Source organism: Populus trichocarpa, chromosome 8 (assembly GCF_000002775.5).
Source record: "Populus trichocarpa isolate Nisqually-1 chromosome 8, P.trichocarpa_v4.1, whole genome shotgun sequence".
Taxonomy (NCBI): Eukaryota; Viridiplantae; Streptophyta; class Magnoliopsida; order Malpighiales; family Salicaceae; genus Populus; species Populus trichocarpa.
The window spans coordinates 109,001-126,385 of NC_037292.2; the positions used below are offsets into that span (position 1 = coordinate 109,001).

Here is a 17,385-nt window from a genome sequence, read left to right on the forward strand (position 1 = left end):
AAAAAAAATTAATTAAAAAGAAAAAAAATCCGGGTTAACTCGTCAAACCATGTTAATCTGTTAAACCCAGTATTTGTGTCATGAAAGTCTGATAACTAAATAAAAAAAAATTTAACATTAACAAACTAAATTAAAAAAAAAATATTTATGAAAATAATAATAATAAAAATTGACGGGTCAACCCGGAATTAACTGGGTTCACCCGTGAAACCAGGTTAACCCGTGAAACTCGAGATATGTGTCATGAAAGTCTAATAACTAAATAAAAAGAAATTTAACATTAACAAACTAAACTAAACGAAAAAAATTAATTAAAAAAATAAAGAAAAAAGCAAAAAAAAACCCTAAAAAGTATAAAAAAAAACAGCTAAAAAAACTTAGATAACCTTAAAAAAAAAAAAAAACACCTACAGTCCACAGTAAAACACTGACTCCTTTTAGTTATAGTTTAATTTAATAAATAAAATATAATATAATAATGCTATATGCGAACTACTAGAGTGAAAATTATTTTCTCAATTCTGGAAAATAAATTTCCCACTCCATAACCCGCAAGAAAGAATAGAGGAGAGAAAAGGCGTGGAGGAGCCGGAGGGAGATGTATAACGTTGATCTGGTCCATCGTGTTCGTGATCGTGTTCGTAATCGTGCCCGTGCCCGCCAAAACACTGGTGACTAGTAAGTTAAATGGCGCGGATGATAGGATTACAATACATTGGAGTGTAATTTTAGTAAGGAGCTGAGGAGAAATGGAGACGATGATGAAGAACTTCATGAAAAGCCATCAAACCCTCTTTCACCCAACCAAATCCTCTAATACAAATAATAAAAATAATTATCAATACGACGGCGACGGCGACGGCGACGGCGACGATTCAACCATTCCCCACCTCTCTCCTCTCGCTCATTCCGTACTCTCTCGCTCTTCCAAGTAATTAATCATTTCTTTATTTACATCTTTATTTCCTTCCATTCTCCATTCACCATTCTCCGTTTTCTTTCTTTACTTATTTATTTATTTTAGGCTAATTGGATTCTTTTCTTAAGTCAATTCAGCCTCGTTGATTACATACATTCTTGAATTTATTGCCGGGATTATCTATTTATTTTCAAACAAAAAAAGAAGATAACGAACAAGCATGGCATTTAATTGATGAGAAATGAACCACCTGTTGTTGATGATGGTTCTCCAGAATCCTTGCAGTCTCAGTGCAAGAGCTACAGCGTCGTTTTGATGTTGAGCATGAGGCTGATAGTCAGCAACTGGTCAAACATACAAGGATTTTCCTTGAGTTTTGTTGCTATCGAGCTCTCCATCATATTATCACAACCCGTTCTGATTATTTGAGTGACAAGGACTTCCGTCGCTTCACCTATGACATGATGCTTGCTTGGGACTCGCCTACTCGTGCCCTTCCCGTTAACGATTCACTACAGAATGTGAGACGCACCCCAACCCCAACCCCTTACTTTTTGGCTGCATAACTTTTCTTATTTCTTCTTTTTATTATTATTCAAACGCTCTATAAATTTTTTATATTCTATTCATCAATTGTAGGAAACCAGCATCTCTTCCGGTGAACGACAAGAGGAGGATGAGGATGGCTGGTCCCTTTTTTACTCCACTACCACTAGTATGGCTGTTCAGGTTGATGACACAACAACTGTTGGCCGAGAGGCTTTTGCCCGTATTGCTCCTGCCTGTCCTGCTGTTGCTGACGTAATAACCGTCCACAATCTTTTTGATTCGCTCACTACCTCCTCAGACAGCAGACTTCACTTTCTCATTTATGATAAATACCTTCGCAGCCTTGACAAGTATCCATTGCTCTCTTTTCATTTTATTTTTCCATTTCCTAATGGCATTGTATCGGAAAGACAACAAGTTCTGTTATAAATCTCCATAAACATTTTTACCTACCTGTCCTTGTTCCGTATCTGCCTTTCCATTTCTCTCTGTGGTTTGACTATGCAAGATGGAAGAAAATCTCAGTGTTCACTTACATTGTGGCTCCTTCTATTTCTGCAGGATTATTAGGAGCGCAAAGAACACACCAGGACCCTTGATTTCCAACCATCAGCTTGCTGAAGGAGAGATCATCCTTGATGTTGACGGTACAGTTCCCATTCAACCTGTTCTACAGCATATTGGAATCTCAGCATGGCCAGGTGAGTTGCCAAGTGCAGAGCAAGATATCAAGGGATCAGATCAACCTCGTCATCTTTGTTGATTTTGATCTGTTAACCCTTTAATTGCATCATTTGTTGATTTTGACATGTTAATAAGCCTCAAACTGCATTTTGGATAATAATAGTGGCTTATTGTGTTGATTGTGTATGTTGTGGACACTGGTTTGTGAATGTGCCCTTTTCCACTTTCATTGATTGATAACATTTGATTACTCTATGAACATGTCCTCTTTTTAGGTCAAGTTTTTTTTAGTGTTGACTGGATTTGTTGGCAAATGTAGGTGTGACATTGACCTTGGTCATTTGAAGTTCATATTTTCAGGAAATAACACGTCTCAAATGAAAAAAAATCATGTCAATTCTCTCTCTCTCTTTTTGACAAATTGATGATCTTGTGTATGCAAGCACAAGACTGGTTGGCATTCATCTGTGGTGACCTATTCTATTAAAGATGTCTTCACTGGCATTTCAAAGGTATTTGTATGGCGTGCCAGAGTTACACAGCTCAAATTTGTGTGAACTATAATGAATGGTTGGAGGGTTTTCTTTTGGTACCTTTTGATGCTTATATGTAGATCCTGTTACTTACAAGAACAATGTAGAGGTAGAACTTTTTGGTTTTGGGTCAGTGTGCCCTGTTCATGGATTGATTTTTTAGTTAAAATTTGTCAAGGACTCTGTTAATGCATGTCAATTTGTTTACTTTCTGTGTTGTGTAGGCCGATTGACACTGACTAATCATGCTATCTACTTTGAGTCATTGGGAGTTGGTTTATATGATAAAGCTGTTAGATATGATCTGGCATCTGATATGAAGCAGGTCATAAAACCTGAATTAACCGGACCGTTGGGTGCTCGTCTCTTTGATAAAGCTGTGATGTACAAATCAACATCTGTGTATGTTATTTGATAACCTTGCAGATTGAATTTTGATATTTTGAATAATTGACGAGCTTACATAGTAGACATGTCAAGTGTTCAACTGTCTTTAACTTTCTCGTCCTCCTTCCTTTCTTTTGCTTCAGAGCAGAGCCTGTTTATTTTGAGTTTCCTGAATTCAAAGGCAATTCTCGACGGGACTATTGGTTGGATGTGTGTCTTGAGATCCTGCATGCGCACAGATTCATTCAAAGAAACAACTTCAATGAGACTCAGCGGTTGGAGGTACTTGCAAGGGCTATCCTGGGCATCTTTCGATGTCGCGCAGTTAGAGAAGCTCTCTGCTGCTTTTCATCTCATTACAAAACCTTGCTTGCTTTTAAACTGGCTGAAAGTCTTCCCCGGGGAGATATGATCTTGGAAACTCTGTCCAGTCGCCTGGCACTTCTGAATGCAACTCCTGTTAGTGGATCCCCACATGCAAAACAGCAATTGAGACTTTCACCGGTTGCACTTCTGACACTTTGCCAACTTGGATTTATCTTACAAAAAGAAGCAAATCTAGATGTAGAAGTTATAGCATTTGGGGATCTTTGGGCTGGTGAGACAAATCCTTTGGAAATATCTGTGAAACAGTCAATGTCAGATACTGGGAAAGCTGAAGCTGCACGGGCAACAGTGGACAAAGTGAAGGTTGAAGGGATTGATACAAATGTTGCAGTAATGAAGGTTATTATAATAGTTCCTTTAAATTCAGCTTACTAGGACAAAGTCACATATAGAATAACTGAGTTTCTAAGGTAGTAAATCTAATTGCACCACTTCTTTTATCATCATGAAAGTAGGGTTTCTTACGCTCCCCAAAAGTTTTGGTGGGCTACTTCCTCCACGCTTCTTTGGACAGGAAGCTTGGTTGATCAACCAGATCTTCAGTACGCTAGACTCCCAGGCAAAAAGAACTTTTTGAACCATTACCATGTCAAATATTACTACTTGGCTGCAATGATTTCAATCATTGTGCAGCTCTCTCTCTCTCTCTCTAATTTAAGTTCTATACTGCTGATCTTTTCAAGTGAGATAGCCTTGAAGTATCATTTGCAGGATATTTATATGCCCCGTCCCTTGAATAGACAGTCATCTAGGTTTTATTTTTTCTGGCATTGAAGATTTTTATGATTGTGGATTTTTTCTCTGGAATTGCCATAAATATAAAGCTTATATCATCAAATTTTGCTCATTCCATTTATAATTTCTTTGTTTTTTCCTACTCCATTATAGGAATTGCTATTCCCGGTTATAGAATCAGCTGGCCGTCTCCATCATTTGGCCTCTTGGGAAGATCCTTTCAAATCGATGGTGTTTCTGGTGTTAAGCTGCTGTGCTATTTTATGGTAGTTTTTCTTAAGCAATGCTAATTGGATTATTGGTTCTTATAGAAGGATGACATAAATTTTATTCTGGAGATAATGATTTGATGGTCTGATAGTCTATGATTTTAGCACTTTGATACATTAACGAACTAATTATTGGCACTGAATTTTATTAATTTGAAGCTTAGCATCTGCCAAACTGGATTTCTTCATGTTTTGGAGTTGTCTTATATATCCATTGATTTCTCCGCTTTTCTCATATTTCAACGAACTGCAAGTTGACATCCTTCAATGCTCATTTTTGCCATGCCATGCACATTTTCAATTCATCACAAGTGAATGAAGAAACCAACTAAACAAAATGATTCATGATTATTTATAGGGGTTGGACCAGGTATATATTGCCATCCATTTTTGTGTGGTGTGCGGTTCTAATGTTGGTACGAAGTTATGTCAGCAAAAAGATGCCCTTAGAAGCCTTCAGGGTTACAGCTCCCCCAAATAAAAATGCTGTAGAGCGGCTGTTGACATTGCAAGAAGCCATCACAGAAGTTGAAGGACTAACTCAGACAGCAAACATTGTTCTTCTGAAGTTAAGAGCTATCTTGCTTGCAGTACTTCCCCAGGTATATGTCCTAATGGAGCTCAATCCAATCTATGTAGCATAACCTTTCTGCAATGGAGCATTTACATATTGGATGATAGAGCTTCTGATGTGTTTCCTTAAACGTGTGTGGAATGCTTCTGTGAATAACAATTTGAGTTGAAAATCCATATACTAATAGGAGAATGCATTTATTTAATAGCATAAGCATAGATGAATTACAAAATGGTCAGTTGGTAGTCAATATCTATGAAACCAGAAGCTGCAAAACAAAGCTTTTCTCATTTGAAAGTGTACATGTGGACAGGAAGTCTGAGAATAGCCAAGTCCTGTTTCATGATAAACTTGCTAATTGATGCCTCCCCTTTATGCCAGGCCACAGAAAGGGTTGCTCTATTGCTGGTTTTCGTAGCTGCTGTGCTTGCATTTGCGTCTCTGCAGCATCTGATTCTCCTGGTATTTCTAGAAGCTTTCACAAGGGAAATGCCTTACAGAAAAGAAAGCAGTGATAGGTGGCTGAGACGATTAAGAGAATGGTGGGTCAGGATACCAGTCGCTCCTGTTCAGCTCATCAAACAGGATGACAAGAAATGGAAATGAATTATCCAAGACCGATTCTTCTGCAAGTTGTAAATGCTGAAGCACATAGATGTTTTGCTAAAGGAATTACATACTGTATAGAAAGGAAGCAGAGGTCCTTCTTCTTTAAAAGGCCTGGAAAGTAAAAAGGCCATTGCATGATGGTATGATTTTGAACACCATACGTTTAACATTTAAAATTTGAGTTACAGAAAGAAACAAGGACCCGTCCTGCCTGCAAATTTTGGCATGAAATAATTCCAGAGTTGCTGTACAAAACCTAAGCCGAGGCATTCTAAAAGGGATGGATGATCTATTTCCATCGTCAAACATTATCAGGCCAAAACTCGCGAAAAAAACCCCGCTCAAATTCCTTATCCTGTAAACGCTTCTCCAGCTCCTGCATCTTCCTTTGTTTCTTAGACAGTGCCTTGGATTTCCTTGAAGAAGAGCGATCCTGAAATTCACAAAAACGGGATGACATCATTGTTAGTTGTTGTTATCAAGATAACAGAGTTGATCAATCCAAAAAGCCCACAAACTAGTAGAGTGATGGTGAAAGTCGGGATAACAACAGCTAATTTTTATTTTGTTAGAAAAAGAAAAGAACCCTAACCTGGTTGGTTTTGTCCTTGGAGGAAGAAGAAGAAGAAGCTGGGGCAGAAGAAGACTCGGTCGTGTTATTCTTCTTCACAAGTAATTTCTTATTATGATCAGCCCCAAGTCCACGCTTGTTATTCTTCAAATATGTTTGCACAGGCTCCAATCTCCCCTGCTCAGAAATCCCAAGGCCAGTTCCTTCCTTCCACCCGTGCTTCTTCAAGAGCTGAAAGCCAATGTTAGAGGAATCAATGGCTGTTGTTGAACCCCTAAATTGATCTCCCATCTTTTTTCAAAAAAGAAAAAAATCAACCCAAACCCAGATCCGATTGACACTGCAATCACGAGTGGTGGTAACGGTTAAGAAGTAAGAATACGACGTGAAGACCCACGCCCAACACAATAGAAATAATTAGGAAAGATTTCAGGATGGTCGGTTCCCCTCTTCTCTGGTGGATTTGTTGATCTGAGGCGGCTCCGCACCGCGTGTCCGGACCTTTTAGGGCCCAACCCACTCTCGGGCCAACTCAAGTATTATTTCTTTTTCACATCGAATACATGTTTATTGTAGCAATGCAAGTATTTATTTTGAACGAGTCTTTGATATGGGGTTTGATTCGAGGACAAATTAATGCTTTTGATTTCAAAATATACTTACTCTCTTAAAAAAAAAAAAAATGGACTCAAAATTTTGTTTGAATTTACAAGTTTAAAAAATAATAATAAAAATCTAAGCTCACAATTCATTCATTTGGTAATTAATGAATATTATAAAATGAATTTAATTTTTAATTATTAGCATAAAAATATAAAATTCAAAGTCGAGATAATATTGATTAGCATTTATAAACTAACTAGATGGATCAAAGCTTTTATTGAGTAGAAATACTCTTTGGAGTATTTGCTAGTGAAATTTATATGGGCAGAAAGAATGGTTTTCATTTTCCCTATTTGGAAGTAAAAAATAATAATAAAAATATATATATTAAAGGGATTAACCGTCCGGGAACATGTTTGGAATAATAATTTTTTATAATTTTAAATTATATAATAATCCCTGCCACTCTTAAACACCCTCTAAAAAATAGCATCCCACCACCACGTATATGGCTGTACGGGACGGTATGGTATAGTATAGTAGGAGGGCCGCTGCCTCCACTCTTGTCATGCTCTGATAAAGATAAAAAATAAATAAATTTAAAAAAGAAAAGAAAAGAAAGAAATAGAAAAAACTATTGCGGAAATCAAAAATAGTGTTTGGAGCAGGCGAAGAAATAGATCTATTCAACTAGTATTCAGAGGAGACCACCCCTTCCCCTCTGTAGTAGTGGATTGATTGAACTATTAGAAGGAGAGAGAGAAAAAAGAGAAGGGGAAGATCAGCATCAGCGTCCTCGTCAGTAGTGATGGATTTGGATCAATGGATAGCGAAGGTTAAAGAAGGACAGCATCTTTTGGAAGACGAGCTCCAGCTTCTCTGCGAATACGTATATTCTTTATACTCTCTCTCTTTCTCTTCTAGGGTTTCTTTCTTTCTTTCCAATATGCACATGCATCTATGCTTTTAGTATCTAAGGAAGTAGTTGAATTCAATTAGGGTTTATCCGCCGCACCCTTCTTGACGGATTGATTCATTTTGTTCCAACCCTACTACTCTTGCTTTGTCTTTTCGTGCTTTCAATACTTTCGTTTTCTTGGCTAGCCAATTAATTCTAGACTAGCGCCTCCTCACATTAGGGCTTTTCATCTCTCAAGATGATCGAAACCCTTCCTGCAATTGATGCTACTCTTTGCTTTTTCAATAAATTTCATGTCAAGGCGCTTACTTAGTTCAATTCTTTCATTTCGTGTTATTCTTTGGTATTCAGAATGCATTCAATTTGATTGTTTTCCTTTTACTGTATATAATAGTATTTCTATTTCTTCTTCTTCTTTTTATATATAACTAATTAAATTCACAGGTAAAAGAGATCCTCATTGAGGAGTCCAATGTGCAGCCCGTTAACAGCCCTGTCACTGTCTGTGGTGATATTCATGGCCAGTTTCATGATCTTATGAAACTTTTCCAGACTGGGGGTCATGTACCCGAGACTAATTACATTTTTATGGTAACTAACTTGTATACTCTCCGTATGATAAATCCCACTTTAATGTCATTTTTGTGCCATATTATTGCTTCTTTTTAATGTTATTTTTTTTATTGGAGTTCACTTAAATATTCCCGATGCTTTGGCAGGGCGATTTTGTTGATCGAGGTTATAATAGTCTTGAAGTATTCACTATTCTTTTGCTTCTCAAAGCAAGGTACGTTCTTGTTTCTGTGCTTGTCATGCCTTTGTTCCATGTTGCTGCTGCATTGATATACCATTATGTGATTCAATGCATACCCTTCTTCCTGCCAAAACAACTACTTAGCTTTTACAATAAAAAAAATTTGGTCCCATTAGATTAGGCCAAATTATTACAAGGCCTCCAAAGGCCATATGGGAATTTGTCATCTCGATCTTTGTTAACTTTGCAACTTGAAATCCATTAGAAGTTGCCACCTGGTCACCTTAGTAGCTCAAATTCTGAAGACCAGAAGCTGGTCAGGCTATTTCCAGCTGCTATATCATTCACCCGCTAAGTTGTGATGAATGAATGTTAGATTTTTTGCTTATGTTTTTGATGAACCTAGTTAATTTTGCTATTTTCTATATCTTTGGTTGTGTTTGTAGATACCCAGCTAATATTACACTTTTGCGTGGAAATCATGAAAGCAGGCAACTAACTCAGGTATGTTTTAAGTTGGACAACAACCATTATCATGTGCAAGAGAGTGATGTGTAATACTCCACCATAATTTGTCTAAGATAATGTGAATTCTGGCTTTAGTAGCTATCATTATTCATAAGAAACCTGACAGAGCTTTTGATTTCCATGAGCAGAGTTAAGTTACAAATGGCCATGCCCGTTGGGCATGATGGTTACTCAATGGCTAAGAACTGTCCCTATAAGTTTAATTTAATACTGGAATAACCAAATGTTATTGGGGGAGAAGGGAGGTACATTTTTCCAGGATTACACTTTCATTTGCACTAGCCTATGATAACAAGAAAATGGTAATTAAGGGGTCATTAGTGCACTCTTTAAACTTACTCAAGTATGATAATGAGATGCCCAAGAAGGGAAGTGGACTATCAATTTGGGATAGAGGGTTTGCCACACTGCTGTTGGACATCGTAAAGCATGAACACTTTGGAATTCCTTTTAGTTAATGGAAGTATTTAAAAACTTTCAGGTGTAGAAACATGATATGGTTTTAATAACTTGTAAGTTAAATTTAGAATGTTGCTCAGATACCAAATATATTTGTTAGGCTGCCAAAATTACTTTAGTTTCAAGGCAATCCATTTAGGTTGACTTATTTGGTTAATTTATGAAGAATACTGTAATTCATGCATATTTTGGTTGCTCAAATGGTCAAACTAATTCATCCAAACTTAGGTTCGAGGTTCACACATGTCCATTCTTTTGTGCTAATAGATACAGGAACTTTGAGAACATGTGTCTGAAATGTTGTGGGATATCCTCAGTGCTGGTGTCAAATCTGTTTGGGTTTTAAGGCATGTTGTCGAGTATTGCCAAGTGATAACAAGCTTGGAAAAGCTCCAGTTCTGCTAGTTCTGGGTGCCATCATTAAAATAATAAAATTGCTTTACAGTCATAAAGAATTATTTATAAATTAGATTTCCACTGATCTTTATGATGATATGCTAATGTGGAGGTTTCTTATGGAATCCAGCCCCAATCTTGTGTATCTAAACTGCTACGATGAAAAGAAATGTGTAAATTGTTGTGTTTCATTCCAAATGTTCTCAATTTTCCAAGAGGGAAATTCTGCTTTCTTGACAATTTCCCTTTGGATTGTAATCTATGCTATAAGGTATAACTTTTATCTCTGTCAGGTATATGGTTTCTATGATGAGTGCCAGAGGAAGTATGGGAATGCCAATGCATGGCGGTATTGTACTGATGTTTTTGATTATCTGACACTATCAGCAATTATAGATGGCACTGTAAGTGTAACCACCCTGCGGCAACCCATCTCTCTCTCTCTCTCTCTCTCTCTCTCTGTGAATACTGCAGTCCTTTTCCTCTCTAGATCTCTGTTTATTTGTGTAGATGGGTCTGTATTTGCATCTGCTTCAATAACGGTGAAACTTGATGTTGTTTTTAATCCTTTTTAATCCTCTAGGTGCTTTGCGTCCATGGTGGTCTTTCTCCTGACATCCGAACTATCGATCAGGTGTTTTTCTTTTCTTTGTAGTAGTTTAGCTGAAGAACTGTGCATTTCGGCAATACACAATGTAGAGAGAGAGGGAGTCTCCATTGGGGTGCAGTATGTTGGACTATAATTTCCTGCTGCTTTTTTTCCTCATGGTTTGTACTGATACATTTTTTTTCCCTATCACATGGCAGATAAGAGTAATTGAACGGAATTGTGAGATTCCACATGAAGGGCCATTCTGTGATCTCATGTGGAGTGATCCTGAAGATATAGAGACATGGGCAGTTAGCCCCCGAGGAGCAGGTTGGCTTTTTGGGTCTAGGGTCACTTCTGAGGTAATGAACCTGACCTCTCATAGGAACATGTCCCATTCACTGTAAACAAATGTCATATTGATCTGACAGTTGGTTTTTCTTCTTTTTTCCCCGTAGTTCAATCACATTAACAATCTTGATCTGGTATGTCGAGCGCACCAACTTGTACAAGAAGGTCTCAAGTACATGTTTCAAGATAAAGGCTTAGTCACTGTACGTACTCTGAAACTTAAATTCATATGCTGTCAAACATATCCAAGCCAGCTTGGTAATTTTTGGTCTGTAAAATTTTCAGGTCTGGTCTGCACCAAATTACTGTTACCGTTGTGGAAATGTAGCTTCTATATTGAGCTTCAATGAGAATATGGTGAGTATAAGAGACCAGTATACTGCCTATGTTTTTTTGTGTGATCAAGGGAGGCATGCTATTATTGGTTGCATGGAAAACATTTTCATTGCAAGTGAGAAAAAAGAGAGCTTAATCGCATCTGTTGCCTTCTTTTATTCAATGATGCATGATATTTAATTGTCTGTTCTTGGTAATTTTGTTAATTTAGAGATGATTTATGTGCATGCTTAATAAGGTCATTGCTAAGTTATGAAGTTACTATTCTAAAGAATTATGTTGCACTGCTGTACCTTCATGTTTTCAAACCCAATATACCCTTGTCAGTGTCCTTGTTTTCTGCTTGTGAATTCAGTTGGTTCATATGTATTCATATTTTGTGTCGTTTCATAGGAGAGGGAAGTGAAGTTTTTTACAGAAACGGAGGAAAACAACCAGATGAGAGGGCCCAGGACAGGAGTTCCATATTTCTTATGATTGGGGAGAATAATTTGCTGCATTACTTGTAAGATCATGGAAGCACCGTTGCTGCTTATCTTGGAAGACATTTATTTAATGTTGGGGGACTGGAGAATACGTCATTGTTTACATGCTCGCAGATGGACCTTCCATTTGGGCTTGGGGTGGAGCCTCTCCCATTCTCCCAAGGCTTCTACTGGGGATTTGTTGCCTGTGTATTAGAGTTTTCTTTCTTCTTCTTTTTTTTTTTTTTCTAATTTATGCTTGGGTTATTTGTTAGATAGCGTCGTTTTATTCCAGGATGTTGAATGTCGTTGTGTACCAGTCTACTGTTTTACCAAAGCTTCTTTCACTAAGTTGGATTTCTGCGGAGTACCTTGATTGGTTGGAAGTGAAGAAGCTATATGTTTCTTCAAAATTTCCAAATTAAAGTTTCCATGGCAAGTTGACTTATGGGGGGGGGGGGATAAAGCGATTATGATGAGGTATCATAAATTTCTCTGTTATTTTTTCCCCGTCCGTTCTCTAATTCAAATAATGCGTGTGTTCCCTCCTGACAATTCCTTTTCCTGCTTCTGGAGATCAATTTCTTAGTGGTCATTGTACATTTTACTTTTCTATGCTTTTTATCTGGAATTAAAACTTAATTCTAAGTAATTGGCATAGAAGCTTTTCCACAAGCTGTTCAGTATCATCAACATAGCCAACTGAGCTAGGTTGTGAGAAACTCTGTTAAATTGCTATCGAGCTGCAATAACCGTTCTTGGGAAAGGCGAGGGTGCATCTTCAGTCTTCATGCTCAGGATACTAGCAAACCAGAAGCTGCATGCTCTCGAGAAATTGCAACACAATGTTCTATAGAAAATGCTTGGTTTTGGGTGGCAGGTCAAGTTTCCACATTCTCTTCCTGTTAATGTCAATGACAGGGTATCATCTCTCGTGCTAGAGGCGAGGAATTTAATTGGCAAAGCATGTCAACAGAGGAACGTGGAAAGCGCATCCTAATAATCAGGGCGCAGGAAAGCAAGTCACCAATAAGCTTTCATCACAGAAGAAAAATAGCAAGCCTCAAATAAAAGCAAAAACCGCAAACTGGAATAATTTATTCGAAGGAAAGTCGCAAGCGAGAGGGAAACCATTGCAAGATGAAAATTGATATCAGGATGCCGGTTCATGCCACCATTCCCCTGCACAAAACATCATGCGGGCGCCGCCCAGAGCACAAACCCCATTAAAGCTTATGCCTAGTTGCAGGAGGTACGTAAATAAAAGGCAAACAATGATAATATGGTATTCTTACCATGCATGCAGGCATATGAGAAAATAGCTGAAGCAAACTGGTTTCGTTCGCCTTCCCAAGAAAAAAAAAATGTATGAAATAGGGATAAGAACTTTATTTCCTACATCTCTGCCACACAAGCAATTACATAAAATGACGAAAGATGCATTGTTAGTATTCATGTAATGTGTACTAGCCGAATCCAAATACAGTGATTGCAAGCAAAATCTCATCAAGTAATTGATGCAAAGAATTAAGTACTCTTGACTGCAACCTTAATCATCATCAACCTCAGCCTTAATCTCCCTTTGTAGCTCCTCTTTGTACTCTTCAAATGTTCCAGGGTAACTAGTCACAGTTCCATCTTCCACCACCCAAATCTCACTCTTCTCTTCATCCTCACATACACGCGATATCAACCTAGAGTCATGACTGACCAGGACAACTCCACCAGTGAATTCATCTAGAGCATCGCCCAAGGCATCAATGCTCTGCATATCAAGATGATTTGTGGGCTCATCCAAGAGTAAGATATGGGGCTTGGACATCGATATCGACGTGAAGACAACCCGAGCTTTCTGCCCGCCTGATAACTTTGCGATAGGGGTAAGATGATTATGACTTGGCAGTCCAAATTTGCCAAGCTTCCCCCGGACAGCCTCCTGTTTGCTAAGCCCCTCTTGGTCTGGATGCAGATAGAGAAGGTATTGTACAGGTGTTTCATCCATTGTAAGAAGATCCACAAAGTGCTGCGAGTACCTTCCAATCCTCAACTTCTGACTCCGCCTCACTTCACCTTCACTCGGTACCAAATCACCTGCAAGAAGATTCAGGAGAGTGGATTTGCCAGCTCCATTGGGCCCAACAATAGCAACACGGGTCCCCATGTCAATACCCACATCAACATTTGACAGCTTGAAATCATCCCGATTTGGATAACTAAAGCTCACTTCAATGAGCTGCAAGAGTGGTGGTGTAAGCTCAGTAGGTTCAGGAAAGTGAAACTCAACGCTGTAATCTCTCCACTTCTTCGGAGCTTCAGGTGGGGCTTGATCCTCATCAACCTTGCCCTTGCCCTTATTCTTTGCTGTTTCCTTGGCTGCAGCAAACTTTGCTCGATCCTTGACCTTTTCCTGCTGAACCCGACTCCCGCTCCTCTTGGCAGCTTTCATCTGCTTGTTATAAATCTCAAACTTCTTGTTTGTCTCCTTCCGCCTCTGCTCATACCCAACTTCAAAGTCATTGAAATTTCCACGATAGGAGTCGAGTTTCTGATCATGTAGATGAATAACGTCATTGCAAACCGTGTTGAGGAAATCTCGGTCATGAGAGACAACAACCACAGTTTTCTTCCAGCGGCACAGATACTCCTCCAACCAGAGAACAGCCCTTAAGTCAAGATGGTTGGTAGGCTCATCAAGCAATAAGAGGGTTGGCTGCACAAAAAGTGCCCTGGCCAGAGAAATTCGCATCCTCCAGCCACCACTAAATGACCTAGTTGGACGGCCCTGCATATCCTTGGTAAAACCCAATCCAGCAAGAATCTTTGATGCCTGAGATTCGGCAGCATCTGATCCCATCAACTGCAATTTATCATACAATTCAGCAAGCCTCTCTCCAGCATCATCTTCATCATCACCACCATTGTTTTCACCCTCAGCAGCAAAAGTGGATTTCTGCAGCAAGGAAACCTCTTCTCGGAGTTTCACGAGTTCTTCATTGGCAGAAACAACTGCTTGCAAAGCTGTTTTATCATCACCAATTACCTCCTGTTCAACCAAAAGCACATCAATATTCTTGGGCACAGGAATCTTCCTCCAAGCAAGGAGCTTCAATAGCGTAGACTTGCCCATTCCGTTGGGTCCTACCAAACCATATCTTCTTCCATGAGCTATCTTCACAGATGCATTTTTAAGTAGTTCATTTCCCCGAGCAGAGACAGAAAAATTCTCTATTGTTATATCTTTGACATTAGCATCCCCTTCATCTTCCCCATCAAGGACAGAAGCCCGGCTCCCAATGACAACCGTGAAAGCATCATGGTCATCTTTAAGGGCCTCCTGCTTCGCATGCTTAATGGCATGGGCAGTGAGAAGTTCCTTCTTTTCACGCTTTTTTAACTCTTTATCTGACAAGGCTACATCAAGGGGCTTCAATTCAGACCTCCGCTGATTGGTTCTCTTGTTTGTACCATCCTGTTGTTGCTCTTCTTCCAAGCCCTGCCCCTCTACTTCATCATCAGACGGGGGAAGATCAATGCCGTCAGTGTAAGAAGGAGCTGACCTTGGCTTGGGCTTACTAGATGTTAAGGTTGAGGAAGAGCCCTTCTTAGGTTTGTCAGGTTTCTGGTCCATACTGGCCAACATGGCAGTGACTGATAGTTTCTCTTTCTTCCCATCTTTATTGCTAGCCTTAGCCTTTGAGGGTGCACCGCTAGCGTCCTCCTTTGGCTTCTTTCCCATTGCAGCAGCGGGTTAGCCTGGTAAGAAAAGCAATGAATAATTTAGTACTATTTCAAAATCTCTACCATAAAAGCTAAATGATGCAGCTGTATCGAAACCAAAATGAAGAACGAAAACATCTGAGCACATAAATCATTGATAAAAAAAAACACAGTACAGACTGACAGTATGTTCAGAGAAGAACTTAAAATAGAAAGGAAAGAAACAATGAATTACAAGAAAGCATTCATTAAGGGGAGACAAGGACTGACTAGGGTTTTAAGGGCATATTAATGATAAGTTAATTGTAAACTTGTTAATTAGTTATGTGCTAATACAACACAACAGCAGCATGATGATAAAAGGATTATAGTTCTATCCTACTACAGGATTACTATTATCAAATCAAATCTTAATCATTGTTATTGTTATCAACAGATTAATTCAATAAACAGAAACCAAACGAGATTTGTTAAGGGAATAACAATGATAAAATAGATCTAATCTACTGATTAATTGGTAAAGGTAAAGACTTGAAATTTCCTGGAACGAAAGAAGCAAAGAAAGAATCACCCCATCCGTAATTCGATTCCATATTTAAAAAAAAATATTAAAGAATTTTGTTAACCTGATTGATTACTACTGTGAAGCTAATTAATTGATGAAGAAACAATAATAATAATAAAAAAGGAATCGCTACCTATCTATCTATCTATAGATAGCTTTATCTCTCTCTCTCTCTCTCTCTCTCAAAGTAGAACGAACACACGCACGCAGTAGACACAAAAACGGAGTTTTCTACTTCCAGTAGCGTGCATATATGTAGAGCCGTGGGGAACAGAAATGGGGGGCGAGCAGAGCAGAGTTTTTGGGTTTTAAGACAAGATGACCCAAAGACAAATCAAACAACGTTTAGAAGTCGGTTTTCCCTTTCTCCCACTTTCTATTCTATGTATGTATGTATGTATGTATGTATGTATTATAATAATCTATTGTATTGTCGGCTGTATTCTATTCTATGTATTTGTCTTGCTTTCCTTTGGGCCTTGTTCTTTCCTTTTTAATTGTGCCCATGGCCCATTTCCCACCCCAATTCATTTTTCTTTCTTGTCGTTGGGTTTGGGCCTGGTCTTTCCTAATTGGTTCTAAGCTTCTTCTTCTTCTTCTTCTTTTTGTTTTTTTTGGAATACAACGCCCTCCTTTGTTAGAGATTATTATTAGTACTTTAGTAGTAGGGGTTATTACAGATAAATAAGCTTTTTTTTTTTTTTGTGGTATACAACTTCCTCCTTTGTTAGAGATTATTATTAGTAGTAGGGGTTATTACATATAAAAAAACAAAAAAAGGCATAAGTGATTTATGTCATCCTGGAAATAAGTTTTTATCCATTGAAGTAGTGTAAATATATTTTTATCCTTGATAAAAAAAAATTGATTTTCCCTATCATTGGGGTTAGATTTGTCTTTTTCAAATGATATATTGATCATCGCAAAATTGATTGGGGGCAAATTGATTAGGTCACTTTTTTAAAACAATGAAATAACTATTTTGTTCTTAAAAAAAAGTTAAGTTTCAACGAGGGGCTCTTTGATCTTCTCAAAAAAAGTACAGTAAAATTACAATTATGTCATTTGAAAGGGAAAAAATGAACATGTACATAGGAACTTCTTCGTCTTTTTCATTTTTAAAAACAATGAGATGTCAGGATTACCCTGGAATAAAAAAAAAGTTAGTTTCAAGGGTGTTTTAGTATTTTTCTATGTGTTTTTTTTGTTATTTTTCAATTTGGTTGGGGTTATTTGGTAATTTTCAGTTATTAAATATTATGAAAAAATTGTTAACGCGTGCAAGCATGAGACGAGCCCTTGCGCCATTCAAGTGTTGCATGAGGGCCCATCCAGCTACCAAAATCCTGCTTTCGCTGCAGCATTGAGAGAGGCAGGTCGTCCTCTTTTAGACGGAGTAGCGCATGCTCACAGAGAAGGTCTGGTTGGGCTGCAGTGAAGTTCTTTTCTTTCTTCTCTCTTCTCTCTCATGCCCTCAAAATTCACGT

The 17,385-nt window shown here is 38.3% G+C and overlaps 4 protein-coding genes across 6 annotated transcripts; 2 read left to right on the plus strand and 2 right to left on the minus strand.

Annotated features, from left to right (window-relative positions):
- Positions 1–501: 501 nt before the first annotated feature.
- LOC7497769 (uncharacterized) lies at positions 502–5,801 on the plus strand. Its single transcript, XM_024607410.2, has 9 exons — positions 502–931; positions 1,194–1,440; positions 1,559–1,818; positions 2,030–2,169; positions 2,910–3,087; positions 3,216–3,798; positions 4,348–4,460; positions 4,822–5,065; positions 5,419–5,801. The coding sequence occupies exons 1-9, from the start codon at positions 750–752 to the stop codon at positions 5,641–5,643; spliced, it is 2,172 nt and encodes a 723-aa protein (XP_024463178.1). The 5' UTR covers positions 502–749; the 3' UTR covers positions 5,644–5,801.
- Positions 5,216–6,777, minus strand: LOC7497770 (uncharacterized). The gene is made up of 2 exons (XM_002311854.4): positions 6,239–6,777; positions 5,216–6,079 (listed from the first exon to the last, which is right to left on the minus strand). Exons 1-2 carry the CDS (start codon positions 6,506–6,508, stop codon positions 5,948–5,950), a joined length of 402 nt encoding a protein of 133 aa, XP_002311890.1. The 5' UTR covers positions 6,509–6,777; the 3' UTR covers positions 5,216–5,947.
- A 594-nt stretch (positions 6,778–7,371) lies between these two features.
- On the plus strand, positions 7,372–12,171 carry LOC7490606 (phytochrome-associated serine/threonine-protein phosphatase). 2 transcript variants are annotated; one of them, XM_002310883.4, is made up of 10 exons: positions 7,383–7,709; positions 8,184–8,330; positions 8,459–8,526; positions 8,940–8,997; positions 10,170–10,280; positions 10,460–10,510; positions 10,684–10,827; positions 10,924–11,019; positions 11,102–11,173; positions 11,546–12,171. In XM_002310883.4, exons 1-10 carry the CDS (start codon positions 7,629–7,631, stop codon positions 11,627–11,629), a joined length of 912 nt encoding a protein of 303 aa, XP_002310919.1. In that variant the 5' UTR covers positions 7,383–7,628; the 3' UTR covers positions 11,630–12,171. The 2 variants fall into 2 exon arrangements, 1 of the variants encoding a protein (XP_002310919.1); XR_002983102.2 differs by lacking the exons at positions 10,924–11,019; positions 11,102–11,173; positions 11,546–12,171 and having other exon boundaries at positions 7,372–7,709; positions 10,460–10,603.
- Positions 12,172–12,981: 810 nt separating this feature from the next.
- LOC7497771 (ABC transporter F family member 4) lies at positions 12,982–16,243 on the minus strand. 2 transcript variants are annotated; one of them, XM_002311855.3, is made up of 2 exons: positions 16,032–16,243; positions 12,982–15,369 (listed from the first exon to the last, which is right to left on the minus strand). In XM_002311855.3, the coding sequence occupies exon 2, from the start codon at positions 15,350–15,352 to the stop codon at positions 13,166–13,168; it is 2,187 nt and encodes a 728-aa protein (XP_002311891.1). In that variant the 5' UTR covers positions 15,353–15,369; positions 16,032–16,243; the 3' UTR covers positions 12,982–13,165. The 2 variants fall into 2 exon arrangements, with proteins under 2 accessions (XP_002311891.1, XP_024461886.1); XM_024606118.1 differs by having other exon boundaries at positions 15,960–16,243.
- Positions 16,244–17,385: the final 1,142 nt, after the last annotated feature.

Coding starts and splice junctions, on each gene's coding strand:
- LOC7497770 (XM_002311854.4), bottom strand. CDS start 6,508: ATGGGAGATCAATTTAGGGGTTCAACAACAGCCATTGATTCCTCTAAC. Junction 6,080..6,238: donor CCAAGGACAAAACCAACCAG/GTTAGGGTTCTT, acceptor TGTGAATTTCAG/GATCGCTCTTCTTCAAGGAA.
- LOC7497769 (XM_024607410.2), top strand. CDS start 750: ATGGAGACGATGATGAAGAACTTCATGAAAAGCCATCAAACCCTCTTT. Junction 1,819..2,029: donor TACCTTCGCAGCCTTGACAA/GTATCCATTGCT, acceptor CTATTTCTGCAG/GATTATTAGGAGCGCAAAGA. Junction 3,088..3,215: donor ATGTACAAATCAACATCTGT/GTATGTTATTTG, acceptor CTTTTGCTTCAG/AGCAGAGCCTGTTTATTTTG.
- LOC7490606 (XM_002310883.4), top strand. CDS start 7,629: ATGGATTTGGATCAATGGATAGCGAAGGTTAAAGAAGGACAGCATCTT. Junction 8,527..8,939: donor CTTTTGCTTCTCAAAGCAAG/GTACGTTCTTGT, acceptor TTGTGTTTGTAG/ATACCCAGCTAATATTACAC. Junction 10,281..10,459: donor CAGCAATTATAGATGGCACT/GTAAGTGTAACC, acceptor TTAATCCTCTAG/GTGCTTTGCGTCCATGGTGG.
- LOC7497771 (XM_002311855.3), bottom strand. CDS start 15,352: ATGGGAAAGAAGCCAAAGGAGGACGCTAGCGGTGCACCCTCAAAGGCT.